The 27,476-nt window shown below is 40.3% G+C and overlaps 2 protein-coding genes across 2 annotated transcripts; both read left to right on the top strand.

The window, feature by feature from the left end:
• Window positions 1–764: 764 nt before the first annotated feature.
• Window positions 765–3,459, top strand: LOC137756371 (melanoma antigen preferentially expressed in tumors-like). The gene is made up of 3 exons (XM_068532650.1): window positions 765–1,054; window positions 1,509–2,111; window positions 2,946–3,459. Exons 1-3 carry the CDS (start codon window positions 765–767, stop codon window positions 3,457–3,459), a joined length of 1,407 nt encoding a protein of 468 aa, XP_068388751.1.
• A 20,368-nt stretch (window positions 3,460–23,827) lies between these two features.
• Window positions 23,828–26,522, top strand: LOC137756370 (melanoma antigen preferentially expressed in tumors-like). Its single transcript, XM_068532649.1, has 3 exons — window positions 23,828–24,117; window positions 24,572–25,174; window positions 26,009–26,522. Exons 1-3 carry the CDS (start codon window positions 23,828–23,830, stop codon window positions 26,520–26,522), a joined length of 1,407 nt encoding a protein of 468 aa, XP_068388750.1.
• Window positions 26,523–27,476: the final 954 nt, after the last annotated feature.

The raw sequence follows: 27,476 nt of genomic DNA, 5'->3' as shown, positions 1-27,476 counted from the left end.
CCATCCCGGCGGGTGAGCAGACAAGCCTCTCGGGCTGGTGAGTGCTGGTCGGCACAGATCCTTCGTGTGGGAATCTCCCCGCTTTGCCCTCCGCACCCCTGTTGCTGCACTCTCCTCCGTGGCTCCGAAGCTCCCCTCTTCGCCACCTGCAGTCTCCGCCCACAAAGGGGCTTCCTAGTGTGTGGAAACCTTTCCTCCTTCACAGCTCCCTCCCACTGGTGCAGGTCCCGTCCCTATTCTTTTGTCTCTGTTTTTTCTTTTTTCTTTTACCCTACCCAGGTCCTTGGGGAGTTTCTTGCCTATTGGGAGGTCTGAGGTCTTCTGTCAGTGTTCAGTAGGTGTTCTGTAGGAGTTGTTCCACATGTAGATGTATTTCTGATGTATCTGTGGGGAGGAAGGTGATCTCCGCGTCTTACTCTTCTGCCATCTTGAAGCTCCTCAGGAGGAAATAATTTGAGGAAGGCAGCTAGGTGGTCAGCATTGTCTTCTGCTAACTGACCTCTGATTTCTAATGGCATTTTATCTCATGTAAGTGTGTGTGTGTGTGCACACACACGTGTGTGTACACATATATAATTAAATATACACACAAGTCCATTTTCATTCTAGTCCTATAGTAGAGGTCACTTGAGTTGGCCCTATGATTCACCACATACTTATTCAATAAGTATTTTGTCCATAGCTAACCCTGGAAGCAAACAAGTGACTCTAGATATCTTCTCAGGATTTCTAAATATTCTCTACTCTGAAGCAGGTTTTTGAAGATGGACCAGAAGACCACAGTCACACTCCTAGAGCTTGCTGCAAAGAGTCTGCTGAATAATGAGCCTGCAGCTATCCATGCCCTGGACGAAATCCCAAGAGACCTCTTTGTTCCATTGTTCAATGCTGCCTTCTTGGGTGGGCATAAGACGATGCTAAAGGCAATGGTGCAGGTTTGGCCTTTTCGCTGTCTCCATATTGGGTCATTGAACACACGAGAGTCATACTATGACATCTTGGAAGCCATGATTGATGGTCTGCAGATCCTCCCTGCCCAGAACTCTTCCTCTTGGTAAGACTATGACCAGTAGAGACACAGGGAGTCAGCAGGAGGGTATGCTGTAGCCTGGGGCAGGGGGATACCTAACCGTCTCCCAACAGTAGCCGATGGTGAATACTGCAGTCTTTGCAGAGCTGTCGGTCAGCACTTGGGGTCACCTTCGGGACTCTATTGCCTTATAGAGTTGATTATAGAACAGAGGTGTTTGAGGACACTATGAATGGATCTGAGTGCGATTACACAGAAGTGGAATATGGGCATTGAGACAGGGAAAGCCCGGAGGTGAAGGAGGGGGTGGGGAAAGGATGAAAGACGCTGCATTTGTGTGGCAAGAACTTCTTGGTGAATGGCAATGAAGTGAAAACCAGGGTTAAAGTGTTCTGTCCCTGCTTCTCATCATTGATCTTGCTGGGTTATATTACAATCAGCTATCTCTCATGTGTTCTGTCTCTTCCTTTCCTTACAGGGGGCCCAAACTGAGGATCCTAGATTTAAGGCGTGACCTGGACTGTGAGACAATATGCTCTGAGATTGGGACCGCATTCCCTTTCTGTTTTCAGTCATGCATTTACTCTCAGCACTCTATCTTTAATATAGAAGACGCTCAGCATAGTGTCAGGTGCCTCGGGATTGGTAATTCCGGGTCTGAGCCTCATTCAGCTCAGGAACCCATGGAATTACTGGTGGATATTTCCCTCAATAGTACCGTGAGAACAGAGCAATTCCTCTCTTTCCTTTGTAGTAAAGTTCAGCAGAACCTTGGGTCCTTGCACCTCTGCTGCAGAGGTTTGCGAATCGATAGAATGTCTGCCCTCAAAAGTATCCTGCAGTTTCTGGATCTGGGGTGCATTGAGCACCTGGAAATGGATCAGGCTAATCTGAGTGAAGTCGTCACCCTTTTGGCTCGGGTGATCCACCTGAACAGCCTGACTCTGTGTAACATCCCCTTTAAATCTTATAAGAGAAGGAACTTCAGATCTTTTCTCCTCTGGCTTGGGCAGCTGGACAATCTCCAGGCGCTCAGCTTGACTTTCTTCTGCCTCACAGATCAACTGCACACACTGCTCAGGTGAGGGGGTGGGGAAGAACCTGGGTTCCCTGAACACCTCATTGTTAAGACAGAAGAGACCATGCTTGGATCTTCCTAAGCTCCTTGTAACCCATTTCTCCTTTTGCCTCAGCATAGGCACTGCTGGGAGTTTGAACCTAGCCGGGGGAGAGAGGGCTACCTTATGGTGAGCAGCAGATGAGGTTAGAAAAGGAAGCTGTGCTCATTCATTCATTCATTCATTCAGTGGCCGTGGGCAGACACTATAATAAGTCTGTAAATATATTGGTGAAAAAGACTCAGTCCTTCTCCTATTGGACTTTACAGCTCTCTAGAGAGGAAGGGGAGGCATTCAGATGGAGAAACATTAAGCTATAGGACTAATGCACATGCCCATGGATGGGCCCCAATAGTTAACACTGCCAGATAGTTTTGCTCCTGTATTTTCCCCAAGGCTTAGACCCTGAACTGAGAGCTTGTCATCTGGGAACTAGTCAAAGGAAACCCTCAGTTGGCTGCTTTCCCAGACCCATCCTCGCCAAATTAGTGAATCATATCCAACACTGATTATGTCGTATATACTAAGTGCATGCAATTTCTTCACTTAATCTTTCCCGCACTTCTGTATAATAATTACTGCTGTGCACATTTTCAAGATTAAAACCCTGTACCTCAGAGTGGTAAAGTAACTTTCTCAGGGTCACAAATCTATAAAGTCTGATCCCAAAGTCCACATTGTTAACCACCTATTGCAAACCATGAACACAGTAGTTTATTCTAGAGCCTTAGGTACCTATAATTTGGGGCTCATTGCCCTCATTCTTCTGAAATAATCTTACTTTTTTCTCTCTTTAGAGTTGTGCCACCTCAGTTGGATACACTGTATCTACCTTTCTGTAGCCTTTCTAACAGAGATGTCACTGTCCTGTCCCAGAGCTCTCAGGCCACCCACCTAAGGGTACTGAGTCTCAGTAACAACCAGATCTTCTCAGAAGTTTATGAGCCCTTCCAGACTCTGCTGGAGAAGGTCTCAAGCACCCTGCAACATCTGGAGATAAATAATTGTATGATAACTGATTCTACTCTCTCTGCCGTCCTCCCAGCCCTGAGCCACTGTACCCACCTCCGTGTCCTTAGCTTTGCCTTCAATCCCATTACGATGCCTGTGCTCAAGAGCCTTCTGCAGCACCTGACATCCTTGATGAAGCTGAAGTACGTGATTTATCCTGTCCCTGTCCATTGCTACGAGGAATGGAATTTTCATGAGAGTTTGGACCGACAGAAACTTGCTGAAGTCCAGGCTCAGTTGGAGGCGATGCTGCACGGGGCACAGCGGGACGACATGACCTGGGCCACTTGTTCAAAGTGATGTCCACAGTACAAGGAGGTGTTTCAACACTGATGTGTGGCCATTAAAGCGTTCACTTTTTTTTTTTTTTTCGCCTGAAACCCAAGTTTGTAGAGACACATATGTAAAGTTCTACTGTTCTAGGAAACTGGGGTTAGGAACACTGGATATGTAAACTGATCTCTATAAAAGAGGAACTTTTAAAAGGAAATACAGGAATTTGAAAGGTCCTCTGGATCTCTTGGCCACTGCCCGCTACGTCTTCTGGTTACTAACCAGAGTGTTGGGTATGTGACGTAAGCTGACCCAGTCATGGTACATCATTTCCTTATCCACACTGATTGGTTCACTTATCCATTTATGGGCACTTGACACAAGTCAGATCAATTGAAACTCTTCCTAGAGGTGGTAGTTGTTGAATAATTTTACCCTCTAGGGACCTGCAAACTTCTTGTGTTTCTGATTACCTCAGGTGGCCTGTGAGAAACCACATGCAACTAAAAGGAAACAAACAAACTATGCCCACTACCTACTGGTATCTTCATCAGCATATTGCTGCCTGATTTCCCAGGTCTCAGACCCCTGGCTCAGTTATTCCTTATTCCACACACATTCACCAAGTATCTGTTATGATTCAGGTACTTTTCCAGGTGCTAAGAAAGATAAAGTCCCTGATCTCACTCAGAGTGTAGACATTCCTATGATTTATCAGTTTCTCTACTCTTTCTTAGAGGACTTGGGAAATTATTTATTCCCACATAACACAGTATTTTTTTCGCTTTTTCCCCTTATATAGTCTGCTCAAATGATGTTGGCCTTTTTATGCTGTTGGATAGCTGCTCAGGCCTCAGGTCATGGCTTACATGTTACCTCCTCAGATAGGTTTTCTCTTACTTCCCCATTTAAGTAGATTTATTCTGCTGCTGCTTTTTCTTAATGTACCATGTATATTTCCTTCATGGTACACGTTGTTGCATATGTATTTGCTCCCTCTGCTCTTCCACTAGAGTTGCACTGCTCGGTATGGTGCACACTTACCATATGTGGCTTCTGAACTCTAGAAATTTGGCTACTCTCAAATGTGATGTACCCTAGGTGTTGAATGCACACTGTGTATCCAAGAGTTAGTAGGAAACAAAGGGTGTAGAATAACTAATTGATAATTTACGTGTATTGTTTACATGTTGAAATGATAACATACTGCATATCAAAGGCAGTACAGATAAAAGAATGTAAATTAAATTCTTTATATCCTTACTTGTTAAAATGATAGCATTGTATTTCAAAGACTTTTAGTAAGAAAAATGTTATAATAATTACCTGTTTATATCTTTACGTGTCAACGTGATAAAACATTGCGTTTCAAAGACTAACTGAGAGAAAATAAAGTTAATTAATAGGTTGTTCCTACTGTTTATATGTTGAAATGGTAACATAGAAAATGTCAACGATCTGATAACAGAAAAGAATGGAAAAATAATTAGTAGTTTGTGTATAGTGTTTCCTTGTTGAAATGAAAACAGATTGCATTTTCCTTGTTGAAATGAAAACAGATTGCAGTTTAAAGACTTAGTAAGAAAGAAGAATGTAAAAGTAATGAATGATGTTTACACTGTTTCCTTGTTGAAATGATAACACACACATTTTAAAGACTCAGTAAAAAAGTTTTTACAATTATTTTTTCTTATTGCTTACATGTTGAAGTGATAAACTGCATTTCAAAAACAGAGAAAATAATGTAACAATTAATAATTAATAAAAGTAGTTAATAGCCTGTTCTTACCTCCATTTTGTTACTGCATTTCTGACTTAGAAAGACAAACAGGTTAAATGAATTGTATATGTTGTTGCTTTGTTGAAATGATAACACATGGCATTTCAAAGACATCATAAAATAAGAATGCAACAAGGCCACCAATACCCTGACACCAAAACCAGACAAAGACACTACAGAAAAAGGAAATGAGAGGGCAATATCTTTGATGAATACAAATGAAAAGGTCCTGGACAAAATATTAGCAAAACAAATCCAACAATATATCAAAAGGACCATACACCATAAATCACGTAGGATCTATTCCAGGGTCACAAGGATGATTCAACATTTGCAAATCAATCAGTGTGAGACACCACATTAACAAAATGAAAGATAAAAATCACATGATTATCTCAATAGACGCAGGAAAAGCTTTTGACACAATTGAACATCCATTCGTGACAACAACTCTCAACAAAGTGTGTATAGAGGGAACATGTCTCAACATGATAAGGGCATTTACGACAAACCCACAGCCAACATCATAGTGAATGGCGAAAAGCTGAAAGACTTTCCACTAAATTCAGGAGCAAGGCAAGGATGCCCACTCTCACCACTTATATTTAACATAGTATTGGAAGTCCTAACCACAGCAATCAGGCGAAAAAAGAAAAGGTACCCACACTGGAAGGGAAAAGGTAAAACCGTTACTCTTTGCGGATGACGTGATACTTTGTATAGAAAGTTCTAAAGCCTCCACCCAAAAACTATTAGAACTAATGAATGAATTCAGCAAACTTTCAGGATCCAAGATTAAAATACAGAAATCTGTTGCATTTCTATACACTAATAAAGAAATATCACAAACAGAAAGTTTTTTTTTTTTTATAACTCCATTTAAAATCACATTGAAAAGAATAAAACACCTAGGAGTAAACCTAACCAGGGAGGTGAAAGCCCTATCTGAAAACTATGAAACACTGATGCAGGAAACTGAAGATGAACAAAGAAATGGAAAGATATCCCATGCTGTTGGATTGGAAGAATTAATATTGTTAAAATGTCCATACTTCCCCAAGCAATCTAGAGATTTAATGCAATCCCTACCATATACCCATGCCTTTTTTAACAGAACTAGAACCAAGAATCCAAAAATTCATATGAAACCACAAAAGACCCCAAATTGCCAAAGCAATCTTGAGCAAAAAAAGGAGTGAAGCTGGAGGTATAACCAGCCCAGATTTCAGACTATGCAACGAAGCTAATCAAAACAGCATGGTACTGGCACAAAAACAGACACATCGATCAATGGAATAGAATAGACAGTCCAGAAATAAACCCATGCACGTATGGTCAATTAATCTACAGAAAAGGAGGCAAGAATATACAATGGAGAAAAGGCAGTTTCTTCAATCAGTGGTGTTGGGAAAACTGGTCATCTACATGTAAAACAAAGATTAGAACGTTCCCTCACACCATATACAAAAATAAAATGGTTGAAAGACCTAAATGCAAGACCTCAAAACATAAAACTCCTAGAAGAGAACATAAGCAGAACACTCTTTGACAAAAATCATACCAATATTCCTTTGGATAAATCTCCTAAAGCAAAAGGAATAAAAACAAAAATAATCTAACGAATCCTAATTAAACGTAAAAGCTTTTGCACAGGAAAGGAAACCATCAACAAAAATGAAAAGAAAACCTAAGGATTGGGATAAAATATTTGCAAAGGATGTGACCGACAAGGGGTTAATATCCAAAATATATAAACAGCTCATAGAACTCAATATCCAAACAACAAACAACCCAATGATAAATGGGCCGAAGACCCGAATAGACATTTTTCCAAAGAAGATGTACAAATGGTTAACAGGCACATGAAAAGATGCTCAGCGTCGCTAATATTTAGAGAAATGCAAATCACAGCAACAATGACATATCATCTCGCACCTGTCAGAATGGCTATCATCAAAAAGTCTACAAATAACAAATATTGGAGAGGATGTGGAGAAAAGGGAATCCTTGTATGCTGTTGGTGGGAGTGTAAATTGGTGCAGCCACTATGGAAAACAATATGGAGCTCCCTCAAAAACTAAAAATAAGACTACCATATGATCCAGCAAATCCACTCCTGGATACACATACAGAAAAATAACAAAAGCATGGATTTGAAAAGATACACGCACCCCAAGGTTCATAGCAGCACTATTTACAATAACAAAGATATGGAAGCAACCCAAGTGCCCATCAACAGACGAATTGATAGAAAAATATGGCATACACACACACACACACACACACACACACAAACACACACAAACACACACAGTGCAATATTACTCAGCCATAAAAAGAATGAAATTCTGCTATTTGCTGCAACATGGATGGACCTAGACAATATTATGCTTAGTGAAATGTCAGATATAGAAAGACAAATACTGTATGATACCACCTATATATGGAATCTAAAAAATAATACAAATGAATGCACATGCACAATGGAAACAGACTCACAGATATAGAAAACAAATTTTTGGTTACCAGAAGGGAGAGGGAAGGTAGGAGGGACAAATTAGGGGCATAGGTTTAAGAGATACAACTACTATGTATAAAATGGGAAAGCAACAATGATATACTGTATAGCACAGGGAATTATAGGCATTATCTGATAATAACTTGTAGTGGAGTATAATCTGAAAAAATGTTGGATCACTCTGCTGTACACCTAAAACCAATATAATATTGTAAATCAACTATATTTCAATTAAAAGAAGAGAAAGGATGCAAAATTATTTAATAATCTGTTCATATTGCTTACATATTGAGGTAATGCACCGCATTTCAAAGACTTACCAAAAAAAAAAAAAGAAAAATTAAATTAATTAACCATGGTGGTTAACACCATGCTTACATATAACATCTTTAGTTATGCCAGTCTGCTTTAAGATGATAACAGCTTAAATTTGATCATATGCAAAATCTCTACACTTTTACCTCTTCCCACCTCATTTTAGGTTATTGATGTCCCAGTTTCTATCTTTTATACTGTGAGTACTAATGAGTTATTGCAACTGTATTTATTTATTTATTATTTTTTTTTAACTTTTTTTTTTTACTATTTGAAATGCATCCTCTTTATTTATTTATTTATTTATGGCTGTGTTGGGTCTTCGGTTCTGTGCGAGGGCTTTCTCTAGTTGTGGCAAGCAGGGGCCACTCTTCATCGCGGTGCGCAGGCCTCTCACTATCGCGGCCTCTCTTGTTGCGGAGCACAGGCTCCAGACGCGCAGGCTCAGTAATTGTGGCTCACGGGCCCAGTTGCTCCGCGGCATGGGGGATCTTCCCAGACCAAGGCTCGAACCCGTGTCCCCTGCATTGGCAGGCAGATTCTCAATCACTGCGCCACCAGGGAAGCCCCCTGTATTTACTTTTAATACTTTTGTCTTTCCGTTTTCATACTAAAGTTAAAAGTGTTTTACCCACCACCATTACAATGTTGGAGTGTTCTGAATTTGACTATATGCTTACTTTTACGTATGAGTTATATGCTTTCGTAGGTTTTCATGTTGTTAATTTTTTGTTTCCACTCAAAGAACTCCCTTTAGCATTTTTTGTAAGGCAGGTCGAGTGGTGAATCACTCCCTCAGCTTTCGTTTGTCTGGGAATGTCATCATCTATCTTTCATTTCTGAAGGACGGCTTTTCTGAATAGAGTATTCCTGGTGGTCGCTTGTTTTCTTTCAGCACTTTGAATATATCATCCCACTCTCTCCTGGACTGCAAGGTTTCTTTTCAGAAATCTCTTGATAGCCTTATGCTGTTCCCTTGTATACGACAAGTGGCATTTCTCTCACAGACTTAACAATTCTCTCCTTGTAAAGGGAACTCTCTTACACTGTTGGTGGGAATGTAAATTGATACAGCCACTATGGAGAACAGTATGGAGGTTCCTTAAAAACCTAAAAATAGAACTACCGTATGACCCAGCAACCCCACACCTGGGCATATACCCTGAGAAAACCATAATTCAAAAAGACACACGCACCCCAGTGCAGCACTATTTACAATAGCCAGGACGTGGAAGCAACGTAAATGCCCATCGACAGATGAATGGATAAAGAAGATGTGGTACATATATACAATGGAATATCACTCAGCCATAAAAAGGAACAAAACTGGGTCATTTGTAGAGACATGCATGGACCTAGAGACTGTCATACAGAGTGAAGTAGGTCAGAAAGAGAAAAACAAATATCGTAGATTAGCACATATATGTGGAATCTAGAAAAATAGTGCAGATGGACCGGATTGCAAGGCAGAAATAGAGACACAGATGTAGAGACCAAATGTATGGACACTAAGGGGAGAAAGTGGAGGGGGGTTGGGGGTGGTGGTGGGATGAATTGGGAGATTGGGATTGACATGTATACACTAATATGTATAAACTAGATAAGTAATAAGAACCTGCTGAAAATAAATAAATAAATAAATAAATAAATAAATAAATAAATAAAATTCCAAAAAAAAATTGCCATTCTCCTTTTGAATATGGATAATGAAATCTTGGAAGAGTTGATGTGCCTGGCCAAGGTCGTGTAGCCTGTGGTACCACTAAGTGGTAAAGCCATAAAACCAGGGATCCAGTCTTAAGATGTTTGATGCCATTACCCCATCTACTGAAAGATGACATTGTAGTGCAAAAATTAAAATGGCCGTGGCTGGTCTACTTCTTTACCTGCAATTAGAGTATCAGAAAAAATGTTGGGCTTCCCTGGTGGCGCACGGGTTAAGAATCTGCCTGCCAATGCAGGGGACACGGGTTCGAGCCCTGGCCCGGGAAGATCCCACAGCCAGGGAGCAACTAAACCCGTGGGCCACAACTACTGAGCCTGTGCTCTAGAGCGCATGAGCCACAACTACTGAGCCCGTGTGCCACAGCTACTGAAGCCCACGCACCTAGAGCCCATGCTCCGCAACAAGAGAAGCCACTGCAATGAGAAACCTGTGCACCGCAACGAAGAGCAGCCCCTGCTTGCCACAACTAGAGAGAGCCCGCACGCAGCAACAAAGACCCAACGCAGCCAAAAATAAATAAAAAGAAAAAAGAAAAAAAAGTGTTGAAGAAAGAAAACAGAAAATAACAAAAGTAAACTAAAGCAAAATAAAAACAAAAAGGAAAACAAACGAACAAAGAAAAACAACCCAGAAAAGCTATGTTCAAATGCTAAGTGTCATGAAGGAAAGTAAGGCTTGTCTGATAAGGTGACAGAGATGTGAGTTTAGTCAGGAAGGTGGTTATAGGGCTATCTGGGGCAGGCTGTTACAGGAAAACACATAATTGTTGGGGAACATGTTTGGTGAGTTAGGGTTAGAGGCACAAAAAAGAGGCTAGTGTGGCTGGAGAGAAATTCATTCAACAAATATTCAAGTATCCAGTGAACCAGGCATTACTATAGGCACTTAGGATATGTTAATGAACAAACCAACAAAGATTCCTGCCCTCCTGGAATTTATATTTTTCCACCACGGGAGATGGCCAATTTACAAAACAGCATATGAATAAAGTGTATTGTATTCCAAAAGGTGGTAAACAATTGGGACCAGAAAAGGAAGCAGACAGGGAAGAAGTGGAATCAGGAGTCCAGGGAGAGGGTTGGAAACAAATACTATTAGCTATCCTTGCAATTGATAGGAGAGGTATCAGCGGGCGGCAGTTTTCTCCATTCCGTTGCTTTTGTCAAATAATGTAAATGCTCTGCTGGCTTTACTGCACAGAGGCAAGAATACATTTTTCCTATCTTTTGGTGGGGACTCGACCGCTTGTTTAATATAGCAGAAACTAACACACCACTGTAAAGCAATTATCCTCCAATAAAGATGTTAAATATAGATATAGATAGATATATATCTATATCTATCTATATCTATCTATCTATCTATCTATCTATCTATCTATCATCTATCTATCTATCTATCATCTATCTATCTATAGCAGAGCCCCAGGGACACTAAAGTCTGACGGCTTTTTGTCATCAGTGGCCACTCGTTTTTAAGTTCACACACCCTGTTGTGTAGCCTATCAATTTGGACGTCAGCTCTCTAGGTTTGAGACGGGGCCTGGCAGAAACCCTGGCCAGGTGTTGCGGAGGCCACGAGGAGAGAGACTGTGCCAAGGAGATGTAGGAGGGTGGGGCTGGCGCCTGAGAAGAACCCTCTCACGCCTAAGGTTCTCTCCCCTCGGTCTCTCTGTGTGGGGTCGGGAATCTGGCCCCGCCTCCCAGTAGATTGAGGTATAGGGGGTCACCTGACCTGAGCTGCACCAATCCGAGTCCTTTTCCGGCGAGTTTAACTTTGAGAGAGAAGCGTTACGACGCCCAGTGCCGGAAACACTGAGGCTTGTCGGCTGCGAGCTTCAGAGAGGGAGGAACGTGCTCCTACTGCTGGGGTCTTGGACAGCTCAAGATTTTTCCAACTCTTGTTCCAATCAGGTAAGTTACAACAGCATTCTTTCTATAAATTACGCCTCTATTGACCTAAATTAAATTACCCAGGGTCAAGGTTTGGGGGTTAATAAGAAAGGCAATCGAACGGATTGCTCGGTCCACTGTCCTGTCCACGCTCCGTGCGTTCCTCTTTCCTCAGCTGTGATTCGCTTCAGTCGTGTGGCTAATCATTTCGCGCTCTCTCTTTAAAATCCCTCGATCAGCCTTCCGCTTCTTAAAAAAAAAAAAAAAGGTATTTCTCCTTTGCACCTCAGTTTTGTTTGCGGTTTGTTTCGATATCTCAGACTTTAAATTGTAAGTATTGAAATGTATGTCTCTCTCCCCCCTCCCCCACCTCTCTCTGTATCTCTCTGGTCTCTGTCTCTCTCTCTCTCTATATGTATGGTATTCCATTGCTTTTATACTTAAAATGGTTATCTTCTGAAGAGCAGATAAATACTCATCTACATCTTGGAGATGACTGCACTTTCATTTATTTTAATGGGCTCTCTAAAGCAGTTTGAAATAGTTTTGTAATGGATGATGCGGCTCGAGCATTTATCCATCCTCCTAACGGTATTTCAATTAGTTAAACTATTATTAAACAGTGTCGTTTATACAATAACCATTCCTTTAACCACTGAATTTTTTTTTAATGCTTTATTTTGAAATAATTTTAGGCTCACAGATACTTTGCGAATAGTATAGAAAGCCTTCACCCAGATTTCCCTAATGTTAACATCTTACATAGCCATAGAAAAATTATCAAAATTAGGAAATTAACATTGATGCAGTACTATTAACTAATCTACATACTTCATTTGAATTTCACCATTTGTCCCAGTAATCTCATTTTTCTATTCCAGCATCCCATTCTGGATACCACATTGCATTTGGCCATCATTTCTCCTTAGTCTCCTCCAGGCTGACAGTTCCTTCAGCTTTCTGGGTCTTTCCCAATCTTGACGCTTTTGAAGATACTGGTCAGGTATTTTATAGAATGTCTGTCGACTTGGGTTTGTCTGATGTGTTCTTGTGATTTGATTGAACTTATACATTTTTGGCAACAATACCTGTTTTATTCTCCTCCCCTTCATCCCATTGGTGATGGAGGAATTTCCACCCTAGTGCTCTGGGGGTGGCTGAACACACGACACCTGACACTGGACAGATACTACCCACAGCAGCTTATTAGTAACATTTACTCACAGCCTGGGGAGGAGGACACTGCTGGCCAGGTAGAGCCTCACAGGAGTCCTTCTCTGGAAGAGAGTGAACAAGCAGGGGCTGTGGGGGGCAGTCTGTAGTAGCAAGAGGACGAGGTGACCCTTGGGTCACATGGGAGGATGTGATTGGCTTGTTTGAATACTTCTGTGAGCTGGTAGGGAACTGAAACCCGATAGTCAGGGGCAAGCGGGCACTGTGGCTAGTTCCCATGATAAGGCTGGTTCTTTGGCTAGGGGACCTTCTTCCTGGGAGCACAAAAGGGGACTGGGAACTTGTGGTTAGTCCATTTGAGACCCTCTGGGTTTTCCCCCGAATGTCAGGGCATACATGTCACTGTGCCTTAATTTTAGGTCTTATACCACGGCGCTGCAAAAGCGATTCTGTTCCCTTCTGCAAGCATCATGTGAGGGGGTACATGGTGTCCATATGTTGTATTAATGATGATATTCATTTGCAACACTTGATTAAGGTAGGGACAGCTGTGTTGCTCCATTGTAATGGTACTGTTTTCCTATTTGTAAGTAATAAATATCGTGTAGGAAATACTTTCAGGCTATGAAAATGTCCTATTTCTTCTCAGACTGTTATTCCCGACTTTTGAAATCCATCTGTTGATCTTGCCTACAACAATTATGACTTAATGGTGACTTTCTATTTCCTTATTCCTACTACATTGGTTCATTGGAATTCTGAAGAGCTGTCTTTTCTCCCCCACTTATTTATTTATAAATTTTCAAGTTGTTTATAAAAATTGTTTTATAAAATTGATTTCAAATTATTGAATCAAATAACATTTATGTCAGTATTGAATCATGAATAACTATGTTATATTGTGACTTATAATCAAATTATATCATTATTTAGTTTCTTGAATTGTTCCAGCTTTGGTGACCGCAAGCTCCTTTTGGTGGGGTCTGTGTTCTTTCAGCATGACCTGATCCTTTTCTGTGTACTTCCTTGCTGGCATTGTAAGGTATTCCTGTTCGTCTTGTGTTCTTGTCCCCACCACGGCCCTGAAATCAAAACACTTCTGCAAAGAGCCATGCTTCCTTTTCTTGGAAAATGACATTTAGAAACCAATATCTCAGTGTGTGTTCGTTGCTATTGCGGTTTCATTGCTGCTACGTCCTCCCTCTCCCTCCACAAATGAAGGAAATATACTGTATGTATATACTCGTGCTTACAGATACTTCTCAATTTCTCTACCTATCTGTATAGATATTGAAAGCCAGGAGCTCATACTGATACTTCTAATTTTAACCCGTTGTAGCCTTGTTTGTAACTTCTTTGTCCGACCTGGCTCTCCTTATCTTCAATATTTACTTACTTGTTCATTCCTGATATATTCATGAAATAGTTGCAGAAATGCTACCCAATACACCTGTTAGAAACAGATTTGATAACTTGTGTTTGTGTACAGTTCTTTATGCCGTAGGCCTCAGAGGATGCAATCAAAGAAGTACTATTTTCCCAAGTTGCTTAGCTTAGCTATTTTCTTTCTCACCTCTTCAGTTGTGGTTAAGACATTCATTTGTAGTATAGTTAGGGTAATTTGTTGGTGTTTGTGTTTGAGTTTGCCTCCTCCCCACGTCTTAGTTGATTTTAATTTTTTATTTAATTCTGGGGTATGTGAAATATTACTGTGACTCAAAGAGTCAGGGCTGCACAGAAACATCTATTAGACAACTGTCACTCTTTCCTCATGCCTTCTAACCCCCTCCCGTTCCCCACTTATTTCCCACACTCCCCCTGTAGATAACCAATCTCTTTAGTTTCTGGTTTAATCTTTCCTGTATTTACTCTGCACGAATGAACTGACACATATATGTGTTCTTATATTCCCTTGTTTATTAAATGAAGGACGGCATTTTGTAATGCTCCTTTGCACTTTTCCTTTTTCAGTTAACAGCATTCCATTAAAAATCTCTTTATGCCATAGAGGGCTTCATTGTTTTTCTTTTTGTTTTTGTTTTTTTACAACTGCATTGGACTCTGCTGACATATGTAGGGGCATTTAACTTGTTTTCAACATTCTGCAACTACAAACAGTGCTGCAGTGAATAACCTTAGGCATAAGTATTTTTGTGTTGGTGGAAATGGATCTTCAAGTTTTATTCCCAGCAGTAGTATTGTTGGGCCAAAAGTTAAGTGCATGTGTAGTTCTGTTAGGTATTTCCAAATTTCTCTCCAGAAGGGTTGTACTGGTTTTCACTCCCACTAGCTACTGTGACTGTTTCCCCACAGACTCACTAAGAGAACATGTTGCCCTACTTTTGTGACCTTTGTTGATGTGGTAGGTGAGAAATGATATCTCGGTATTGTCCTAGTATGCATTTGTCTAGTTAAGAGAAAGTTTGACTATACTTTGAGGACTGTTTTATATATTTTTTGTGAATTTTCTGTTCATATCTTTTCCCATTTTTCTGTAGGAATACAGAGTTCTGTATATACTTGGACTATTATTCATTTGTCCGTGAGGCATGCTGCAAATACTTTATCTCAGTTTGTCAATTGCCTTTTGACTTAGTTATGATGTGTTTGCCGTACGTTAAAAAAAATCCTTTGTAGTCACATAGATCGTTGTTTTCTTTCCTTGCCTCTGGAAATTTGAGTCACAGTTAGAAAGCCTTTCCCTACGCTGAGGTTAAAGCAGAGTCCTGCCATATTTTCTTAAAGATTTTGTTATGGTTTCATTTGTTTAGATTCCTAACCCGTTTACAGTTTATTTTTGTGTATGGTGTGTGATATGGATCTACATTGATTCTTTTCCCAAATGTCTCAGTTGTTCCAGCATCATTTATTGAACGTCCATCTTTGCCTCAGTGATTTTCAATGCCCTTTCATCATATACTGAAATTTCCATATGTTATTGTTGTTTTTCTGGGTTTCCTATTCGATTTCACTGGACTATTTGTCTATTCATGTACCAGTACCACAGTGTTATAATTACCGAGGCTTTATAGCGTGCTTTAATGTCTGGTATCATTACTCCCCACTTATAGGTTTTCTTTTTCACTTATATCCTGGCTATTCTTGCATGATTTAAAAAAAATATATTAATTTTATTATCCATGGATCTAACTCCATAAAAACGTTTGCTGGTATTTTTGAGATTATATTAAATTTATACATTAGTTTAGGGAGAACCGACATCTTTTTAATGTTGAGTTATTCTATCCAAGAACATTGACCAATGTCTTTGTGCTTATTCAAGTTTCCTTCTATGTCGTTCAGGAGTGTCTAAAAATTTTCCTTGCGTAGATGGTCTCATTAAGTTTATTTCTATGCATTTAAGCTTTGCTTTTGCTACTGTATATGGAATTTTCTCTACTAAAGTGTCCTCCAGCTGTGTGTGTGTGTGTGTGTGTGTGTGTGTACACAAAGACCACTGACTTTTGTATGTAACTTTATATCCTACTACCTTGCTGATTTCTCTGATTGTTTTACTTAATCTGTCATTGTTTCTATAGGGCTTTTCAGGTGTACGGTAATATCATCTGCACACAGAGGTGGCTTTACTTCTTGTTATTCATTCTCATAAATCTAATTGATTTCTCTAGTCAACTGAGTAATGCTCGTAGTTGAAGATTGAACAGGAATGATATGATGGGCATACTTTTCTTGTTCCTGACCTTACTGGAAAACCTCTGGTAGTCCCCCACTAAATAAAATACTTGCATGAGGAATTAATTATATATCTTTTATCATGTTAGGAATGCATCCCTCTTTCCCATTCCTTGAGGTTTTTCTTTTCTTAACATGAATGGGTGTTGAAGTTTCCCAAAGATTTGTTTGGCATCTGTGGTTTTAATCATATGATATTTGTCCTTAATTATATTACTATGGTGAATGATATCAATGGAATTCCTAATATAGAACCAGCCTTGTATTAATGGAATCAATTGCACTTGATGACAGAATATTAGTTTCTAAATGTATTGTTGGATGTTTGCTAATATTCTATTTAGTATTTTGGTATCTACGTTTTACCTGTTAGCATCCTACTGGCTTCATAAAAGAAGTTAGGGAAGTTTCCTTCCTTTCTAATGTTCTTACATAACTCATAGAGCTTTGGTACTATTTGTTCTTGGATGGTTTACTAGAATTCACCTGTAAAACCATCTGAGCAAGGTGCTTCTTGGGGGGATTGCTGTAATAACTTTATTTCTTCTATGAAAATTGCCTAATTTAAGCTTTCTAACACTAGAATCAGAGTTTTGGTAATCTGTATTTATCTAGGAAGTTACCTATTTCACATAGATTTTCAAGTTTATTTGCATAGAGGTTGGCAAAGTAATCTCCTCTATTTTCTGTTTCAGTGATTATTTCTCCTTTGTCATTTATTATTTTGTCTATGTGTGATCTCTCCCTTTCTTCCTTCATCAAGCCAGCTAGGGGTTTGTCCGTTTTGAAAAGCAAGATTTCGTCTTTCTATTTTGTATCTCATTCATTTCTGCTTTTATGTTTTGCTTTCTTTAGTTGTTCTTGTTTTCCTAGTTTTTTTTTTTTTGCTTGTTTCATTTTTTGAGGCCATACTTTAATTCATTTATCTTCATTCTTCCATTTTTACTCATAAAAGTGTGTACTGTGTGAACTTGCCTCAGATCACCGCTCTAAATGTATCCCATAGATGCCGATATGTAGTATTTCATAGTCATTCTTTTAAAAAATTTCTTTGCAACTTGAGTTTGCAGCTCCTCTTATATTCAACATTTTTTAAGAGAAGCTTTAAAAATTTTTTTCAGGTGGAAAGGCCTTTCTGTTTTCAATTTTTGTTACTAACTTTTATTGCATTGGGGTTAGAGAGGATTGTTTGTACTATTTCTACTTTATAGAAATTAATTATCTCAACTCTGTGAGATAATTATGATGCATTTTTGACAAGAATATATTCCCTATATAACATTATTGATTAGCTTTCTCTTTTTTTTATATGACTTGATCAGCCTTAGACTGAGTTTGGTGTATTAAATCTCCTACTGTTTCTGTTTCCTGTTGTTATTATTATTACTTTATCTACGTCTTCTTGCATTTTTGCTTTATAAAGGTGTTTGTTTGTTATTGGTGCATAAATATTCCTAAGGCTTATATCTTCATTGTGAGTTTTGGCTTTTATCATTAAGACATGTTTTTGGTCCCGTTTAATGCTTTCTTAAAATCATCCTGAACCACCTGTTTTCTTAACACTTTACTCTCTGGTCTATGCATTTTTTCCTCCAGTATCTTTTAACACTCACCTAGTGCATTATGATAAAAAGTTTGTTCTATTTTCTTCTACTTCTCTCCCTTCTCTCATTTTTAGTTGCACAGTTTCCGTGTCTTTTTTTCACAGCATAAAACTTTTGTACATTAGTCTTCTCCCCTTTCCTCCACCTTGATTTTATTGTTGTATGTAAAATACTCACCATTAGGTATTTTGGTGAAGTTTTCCTTCTCATCGCAGTGGGATCACAATCCCAGTTCCTCTTTTAGATTACTTGGCAAACATTCTGTAAAGAGAAGTATAGGAGATATTGTAAGTTCCTGGGTCACAGTGTCGCTGTCACTCTACTCTGCTACTGGAGTGCAAAAGCATTCATAGACAATACATAAATGATTGATCATGGCTTTGTTCCAATAAAACTTTATTTACAAAATCAAGCAGTGGGCTGGATTTGGCTCAGTGGGCCAGCTTGCAGACCCCTGCTCTAGTAGCTTCCTTAGGAAGGGCTGAGGGGTGCAGAATTTCCTAAGTTTCTACAAGTTGAAAAGCTTTTTCTGTAGGCTGTGATATTTAAAGGACACCCCAGTTGGTTATAAACTCTTTGCTTCAGCCTTTCTTTTTAGTCAATCTCTGTCTTTTGATTTTTTAAAATATTCTATTTAAGGTGGGTTTCATATCCTCCAATGCTTGCTTGAGTATAATTAATTTTGTTTGGAGTGTTGACTTCCAGTCTTTTTCTCCTTCATGGTTGTTTAATATGTGTGCACTTTTGTTTCCTTATCTTTTTTTACAAAGTTTTGTATGGAATTCCCTTCATTCTGTTCATCTGTATGATATTGGTTTTTCAACAAGATTCCTAGTTTAATAATGTGATATGTGTTTTATTGTTTGTAGAGTTTTTGATGATGGCCATTCTGACCGGTGTGAGATGATATCTCACTGTAGTTTTGATTTGCATTTCTCTAATGATTAAAGATGTTGAGCATTCTTTCAAGTGTTTGTTGGCAATCTGTATATCTCCTTTGGAGAAATGTCTATTTAGGTCTTCTGCCCATTTTTGGATTGGGTTGTTTGTTTTTTTGATATTGAGCTGCATGAGCTGCTTGTATGCTTTGGAGATTAATCCTTTGTCAGTTGCTTCATTTGCAAATATTTCCTCGCATTCTGAGAGTTGTCTTTTCGTCTTGTTTATGCTTTCCTTTGCTGTGCAAAAGCTTTTAAGTTTCATTAGGTCCCATTTGTTTATTTTTGTTTTGATTTCCATTTCTCTAGGAGGTGGGTCAAAAAGGATCTTGCTGTGATTTATGTCATAGAGTGTTCTGCCTATGTTTTCCTGTAAGAGTTTGATGGTGTCTGGCCTTACATTTAGGTCTTTAATCCATTTTGAGTTTATTTTTGTGTATGGTGTTAGGGGGTGTTCTAGTTTCATTCTTTTACATGTTGCTGTCCAGTGTTCCCAGCACCATTTATTGAAGACACTGTCTTTTCCCCACTGTATATTCTTGCCGCCTTTGTCATAGATTAGGTGACCATAGGTGCGTGAGTTTATCTCTGGGCTTTCTATCCTGTTCCATTGAGCTATATTTCTGGTTTTGTGCCAGTACCATACTGCCTTGATTCCTGTAGCTTTGTAGTATAGACTGAAGTCCGGGAGCCTGATTCCTCCAGCTCTGTGTTTCTTTCTCAAGATTGCTTTGGCTATTCGGGGTCTTTTGTGTTTCCATACAAATTGTGAAATTTTTTGTTCTAGTTCTGTGAAAAATGCCAGTGGTACTTTGATAGGGACTGCATTGAATCTGTAGATTGCTTTAGGTAGTAGACTCATTTTCACAATGTTGGTTCTTCCATTCCAAGAACATGGTATATCTCTCCATCTATTTGGATCATCTTTAGTTTCTTTCATCAGTGTCTTATAACTTTCTGCATACAGGTCTTTTGTCTCCTTAGGCAGGTTTATTTCTAGATATTTTATTCTTTTTGTGGCAATGGTAAATGGGACTATCTCCTTAATTTCTCTTTCAGACTTTTCATCATTAGTGTATAGGAATGCAAGAAATTTCTGTGCATACATTCTGTATCCTGCTACTTTATCAAATTCATTGATTAGCTCTAGTAGTTTTCTGGTAGCATGTTTAGGATACTCTATGTATAGTATCATGTCATCTGCAAACAGTGACAGGTTTGCTTCTTCTTTTCCAATTTGGATTCCTTTTATTTCTTTTTCTTCTCTGATTGCTGTGGCTAAAACTTCCAAAACTATGTTGAATAATAGTGGTGAGAGTGGGCAACCTTGTCTTCTTCCCGATCTTAGTGGAAGTGGTTTCAGTTTTGCATCATTGAGGACGACGTTGGCTGTGGGTTTCTCATACATGGCCTTTATTATGTTGAGGAAGATTCCTTCTATGCCTACTTTCTGGAGGGTTTTTATCATAAATGGGTGTTGAAGTTTGTCGAAAGCTTTCTCTGCATCTATTGAGATGATCATATGGGTTTTCTCCTTCAGTTTTTTAATAGGGTGCATCACGTTGATTGGTTTGCGTATACTGAAGCATCCTTGCACTCCTGGGATAAACGCCACTTGGTCATAATGTATGATCCTTTTAATGTGCTGTTGGATTCTGTTTGCTAGGATTTTGTTGAGGATTTTTGCATCTATGTTTATCAGTGATATTGGCCTGTAGTTTTCTTCCTTTGTGACATCTTTGTCTGGTTTTGGTATCAGAGTGATGGTGGCCTCGTAGAATGAGTGTGGGAGTGTTCCTCCCGCTGCTATATTTTGGAAGAGTTTGAGAAGGATAGGTGTTAGCTCTTCTCTAAATGTTTGCTAGAATTCGCCTGTGAAGCCATCTGGTCCTGGGCTTTAGTTTGTTGGAAGATTTTTAATCACAGTTTCAATTTCAGTGCCTGTGATTGGTCTGTTCATATTTTCTATTTCTTCCTGGTTCAGTCTCGGAAGGTTGTGCTTTTCTAAGAATTTGTCCAGTTCTTCCAGCTTGTCCATTTTATTGGCATAGAGTTGCTTGTAGTAATCTCTCATGATCCTTTGTATTTCTGCAGTGTCAGTTGTTACTTCTCCTTTTTCATTTCTAATTCTATTGACTTGAGTCTTCTCCCTTTTTTTCTTGATGAGTCTGGCTAATGGTTTATCAATTTTCTTTATCTTCTCAAAGAACCAGCTTTTAGTTTTATTGATCTTTGCTATTGTTTCCTTCATTTCTTTTTCACTTATTTCTGATCTGACCTTTATGATTTCTTTCCTTCTGCTAAGTGTGGGGTCTTTTTGTTCTTCATTTTCTAATTGCTTTGTGTGTAAGGTTAGGTTGTTTATTTGAGATGGTTCTTGTTTCTTGAGGTAGGATTGTATTACTGTAAGTTTCCCTCGTAGAACTGCTTTTGCTGCATCCCATAGGTTTTGGGTCGTCGTGTTTTCATTTTCATTTGTTTGTAGGTATTTTTTGATTTCCTCTTTGATTTCTTCAGTGATCTCTTGGTTATTTAGTAGTGTATTGTTTAACCTCCATGTGTTTGTATTTCTTACAGAGTTTTTCCTGTAATTGATGTCTAGTCTCATAGCGTTGTGGTGGGAAAAGATACTTGATACGATTTTAATTTTCTTAAATTTACCAAGGCGTGATTTGTGACACAAGATATGATCTATCCTGGAGAATGTTCCATGAGCACTTGAGAAGAATGTGTATTCTGTTGTTTTTGGATGGAATGTCCTATAAATATCAATTAAGTCCATCTTATTTCATGCATCATTTAAAGCTTGTGTTTCCTTATTTACTTTCATTTTGGGTGATCTGTCCATTGGTGAAAGGGGTGTTAAAGTCCCCTACTATGATTGTGTTACTGTTGACTTCCCCTTTTATGGCTGTTAGTATTTGCCTTATGTAGTGAGGTGCTCCTATGTTGGGTGCGTAAATATTTACAATTGTTATATCTTCTTCTTGGATTGATCCCTTGATCATTATGTAGTGTCCTTCTTTGTCTCTTGTAATGGTCTTTGTTTTAAAGTCTATTTTGTCTGATATGAGAATTGCTACTCCAGCTTTCTTTCGATTTCCATTTGCATGGAATATCTTTTTCCATCCCCTCACTTTCAGTCTGTATGTGTCCCTAGGTCTGAAGTGGGTCTCTTGTAGACAGCATATATATAGGTCTTGTGTTTGTATCCATTCAGCCAATCTATGTCTTTTGGTTGGAGCATTTAATCCATTTACATTTAAGGTAATTATGGATATGTATGTTTCTGTTATCAGTTTGCTAATTGCTTTGGGTTTTTTTATTGTAGGTCTTTTCCTTCTCTTGTGTTTCTTGCCTAGAGAAGTTCCTTTCGCGTTTGTTGTAAAGCTGGTTTGGTGGTGGTGAATTCTCTTAGCTTTTGCTTGTCTGTAAAGCTCTTAATTTCTCCATCAAATCTGAATGTGATCCTTGCTGGGTAGAGTAATCTTGGCTGTAGGTTTTTCTCTTTCATCACTTTAAATATGCCCTTCCACTCCCTTCTGGCTTGCAGGGTTTCTGCTGGAAGATCAGCTGTTTACCTTATGGGGATTCCCTTATGTGTTACTTGTCGTTTTTCCCTTGCGGCTTTTAATATTTGTTCTTTGTGTTTAGTCTTTGATAGTTTGATTAGTATGTGTCTTGGCGTGTTTCTCCTTGGATTTATCCTGTATGGGACTCTCTGTGCTTCCTGGACTTGATTAAGTATTTCCTCGCGCCCTTCTCTGGAGCTCCTTTAAGCAGCGCTCTTAATCCCCTCTCCTCACGCACCAGGAAACAAAAGAGGCAAGAAAAAGTCTCTTGTCTCTTCGGCAGCTCCAGACTTTTTCCCGGACTCCCTCCTGGCTAGCCGTGGTGCACTAGCCCCCTTCAGGCTGTGTTCACGCATCGAACCCCAGTCCTCTCCCTGGGATCCGACCTCCGAAGCCCGAGCCTCAGCTCCCAGCCCCCACCCATCCCGGCGGGTGAGCAGACAAGCCTCTCGGGCTGGTGAGTGCTGGTCGGCACAGATCCTTCGTGTGGGAATCTCCCCGCTTTGCCCTCCGCACCCCTGTTGCTGCACTCTCCTCCGTGGCTCCGAAGCTCCCCTCTTCGCCACCTGCAGTCTCCGCCCACAAAGGGGCTTCCTAGTGTGTGGAAACCTTTCCTCCTTCACAGCTCCCTCCCACTGGTGCAGGTCCCGTCCCTATTCTTTTGTCTCTGTTTTTTCTTTTTTCTTTTACCCTACCCAGGTCCTTGGGGAGTTTCTTGCCTATTGGGAGGTCTGAGGTCTTCTGTCAGTGTTCAGTAGGTGTTCTGTAGGAGTTGTTCCACATGTAGATGTATTTCTGATGTATCTGTGGGGAGGAAGGTGATCTCCGCGTCTTACTCTTCTGCCATCTTGAAGCTCCTCAGGAGGAAATAATTTGAGGAAGGCAGCTAGGTGGTCAGCATTGTCTTCTGCTAACTGACCTCTGATTTCTAATGGCATTTTATCTCATGTAAGTGTGTGTGTGTGTGCACACACACGTGTGTGTACACATATATAATTAAATATACACACAAGTCCATTTTCATTCTAGTCCTATAGTAGAGGTCACTTGAGTTGGCCCTATGATTCACCACATACTTATTCAATAAGTATTTTGTCCATAGCTAACCCTGGAAGCAAACAAGTGACTCTAGATATCTTCTCAGGATTTCTAAATATTCTCTACTCTGAAGCAGGTTTTTGAAGATGGACCAGAAGACCACAGTCACACTCCTAGAGCTTGCTGCAAAGAGTCTGCTGAATAATGAGCCTGCAGCTATCCATGCCCTGGACGAAATCCCAAGAGACCTCTTTGTTCCATTGTTCAATGCTGCCTTCTTGGGTGGGCATAAGACGATGCTAAAGGCAATGGTGCAGGTTTGGCCTTTTCGCTGTCTCCATATTGGGTCATTGAACACACGAGAGTCATACTATGACATCTTGGAAGCCATGATTGATGGTCTGCAGATCCTCCCTGCCCAGAACTCTTCCTCTTGGTAAGGCTATGACCAGTAGAGACACAGGGAGTCAGCAGGAGGGTATGCTGTAGCCTGGGGCAGGGGGATACCTAACCGTCTCCCAACAGTAGCCGATGGTGAATACTGCAGTCTTTGCAGAGCTGTCGGTCAGCACTTGGGGTCACCTTCGGGACTCTATTGCCTTATAGAGTTGATTATAGAACAGAGGTGTTTGAGGACACTATGAATGGATCTGAGTGCGATTACACAGAAGTGGAATATGGGCATTGAGACAGGGAAAGCCCGGAGGTGAAGGAGGGGGTGGGGAAAGGATGAAAGACGCTGCATTTGTGTGGCAAGAACTTCTTGGTGAATGGCAATGAAGTGAAAACCAGGGTTAAAGTGTTCTGTCCCTGCTTCTCATCATTGATCTTGCTGGGTTATATTACAATCAGCTATCTCTCATGTGTTCTGTCTCTTCCTTTCCTTACAGGGGGCCCAAACTGAGGATCCTAGATTTAAGGCGTGACCTGGACTGTGAGACAATATGCTCTGAGATTGGGACCGCATTCCCTTTCTGTTTTCAGTCATGCATTTACTCTCAGCACTCTATCTTTAATATAGAAGACGCTCAGCATAGTGTCAGGTGCCTCGGGATTGGTAATTCCGGGTCTGAGCCTCATTCAGCTCAGGAACCCATGGAATTACTGGTGGATATTTCCCTCAATAGTACCGTGAGAACAGAGCAATTCCTCTCTTTCCTTTGTAGTAAAGTTCAGCAGAACCTTGGGTCCTTGCACCTCTGCTGCAGAGGTTTGCGAATCGATAGAATGTCTGCCCTCAAAAGTATCCTGCAGTTTCTGGATCTGGGGTGCATTGAGCACCTGGAAATGGATCAGGCTAATCTGAGTGAAGTCGTCACCCTTTTGGCTCGGGTGATCCACCTGAACAGCCTGACTCTGTGTAACATCCCCTTTAAATCTTATAAGAGAAGGAACTTCAGATCTTTTCTCCTCTGGCTTGGGCAGCTGGACAATCTCCAGGCGCTCAGCTTGACTTTCTTCTGCCTCACAGATCAACTGCACACACTGCTCAGGTGAGGGGGTGGGGAAGAACCTGGGTTCCCTGAACACCTCATTGTTAAGACAGAAGAGACCATGCTTGGATCTTCCTAAGCTCCTTGTAACCCATTTCTCCTTTTGCCTCAGCATAGGCACTGCTGGGAGTTTGAACCTAGCCGGGGGAGAGAGGGCTACCTTATGGTGAGCAGCAGATGAGGTTAGAAAAGGAAGCTGTGCTCATTCATTCATTCATTCATTCAGTGGCCGTGGGCAGACACTATAATAAGTCTGTAAATATATTGGTGAAAAAGACTCAGTCCTTCTCCTATTGGACTTTACAGCTCTCTAGAGAGGAAGGGGAGGCATTCAGATGGAGAAACATTAAGCTATAGGACTAATGCACATGCCCATGGATGGGCCCCAATAGTTAACACTGCCAGATAGTTTTGCTCCTGTATTTTCCCCAAGGCTTAGACCCTGAACTGAGAGCTTGTCATCTGGGAACTAGTCAAAGGAAACCCTCAGTTGGCTGCTTTCCCAGACCCATCCTCGCCAAATTAGTGAATCATATCCAACACTGATTATGTCGTATATACTAAGTGCATGCAATTTCTTCACTTAATCTTTCCCGCACTTCTGTATAATAATTACTGCTGTGCACATTTTCAAGATTAAAACCCTGTACCTCAGAGTGGTAAAGTAACTTTCTCAGGGTCACAAATCTATAAAGTCTGATCCCAAAGTCCACATTGTTAACCACCTATTGCAAACCATGAACACAGTAGTTTATTCTAGAGCCTTAGGTACCTATAATTTGGGGCTCATTGCCCTCATTCTTCTGAAATAATCTTACTTTTTTCTCTCTTTAGAGTTGTGCCACCTCAGTTGGATACACTGTATCTACCTTTCTGTAGCCTTTCTAACAGAGATGTCACTGTCCTGTCCCAGAGCTCTCAGGCCACCCACCTAAGGGTACTGAGTCTCAGTAACAACCAGATCTTCTCAGAAGTTTATGAGCCCTTCCAGACTCTGCTGGAGAAGGTCTCAAGCACCCTGCAACATCTGGAGATAAATAATTGTATGATAACTGATTCTACTCTCTCTGCCGTCCTCCCAGCCCTGAGCCACTGTACCCACCTCCGTGTCCTTAGCTTTGCCTTCAATCCCATTACGATGCCTGTGCTCAAGAGCCTTCTGCAGCACCTGACATCCTTGATGAAGCTGAAGTACGTGATTTATCCTGTCCCTGTCCATTGCTACGAGGAATGGAATTTTCATGAGAGTTTGGACCGACAGAAACTTGCTGAAGTCCAGGCTCAGTTGGAGGCGATGCTGCACGGGGCACAGCGGGACGACATGACCTGGGCCACTTGTTCAAAGTGATGTCCACAGTACAAGGAGGTGTTTCAACACTGATGTGTGGCCATTAAAGCGTTCACTTTTTTTTTTTTTTTCGCCTGAAACCCAAGTTTGTAGAGACACATATGTAAAGTTCTACTGTTCTAGGAAACTGGGGTTAGGAACACTGGATATGTAAACTGATCTCTATAAAAGAGGAACTTTTAAAAGGAAATACAGGAATTTGAAAGGTCCTCTGGATCTCTTGGCCACTGCCCGCTACGTCTTCTGGTTACTAACCAGAGTGTTGGGTATGTGACGTAAGCTGACCCAGTCATGGTACATCATTTCCTTATCCACACTGATTGGTTCACTTATCCATTTATGGGCACTTGACACAAGTCAGATCAATTGAAACTCTTCCTAGAGGTGGTAGTTGTTGAATAATTTTACCCTCTAGGGACCTGCAAACTTCTTGTGTTTCTGATTACCTCAGGTGGCCTGTGAGAAACCACATGCAACTAAAAGGAAACAAACAAACTATGCCCACTACCTACTGGTGTCTTCATCAGCATATTGCTGCCTGATTTCCCAGGTCTCAGACCCCTGGCTCAGTTATTCCTTATTCCACACACATTCACCAAGTATCTGTTATGATTCAGGTACTTTTCCAGGTGCTAAGAAAGATAAAGTCCCTGATCTCACTCAGAGTGTAGACATTCCTATGATTTATCAGTTTCTCTACTCTTTCTTAGAGGACTTGGGAAATTATTTATTCCCACATAACACAGTATTTTTTTCGCTTTTTCCCCTTATATAGTCTGCTCAAATGATGTTGGCCTTTTTATGCTGTTGGATAGCTGCTCAGGCCTCAGGTCATGGCTTACATGTTACCTCCTCAGATAGGTTTTCTCTTACTTCCCCATTTAAGTAGATTTATTCTGCTGCTGCTTTTTCTTAATGTACCATGTATATTTCCTTCATGGTACACGTTGTTGC

This window comes from Eschrichtius robustus, chromosome X, assembly GCF_028021215.1.
Source record: "Eschrichtius robustus isolate mEscRob2 chromosome X, mEscRob2.pri, whole genome shotgun sequence".
Taxonomy (NCBI): Eukaryota; Metazoa; Chordata; class Mammalia; order Artiodactyla; family Eschrichtiidae; genus Eschrichtius; species Eschrichtius robustus.
This window is presented reverse-complemented; position numbering and strand designations above follow the sequence as displayed.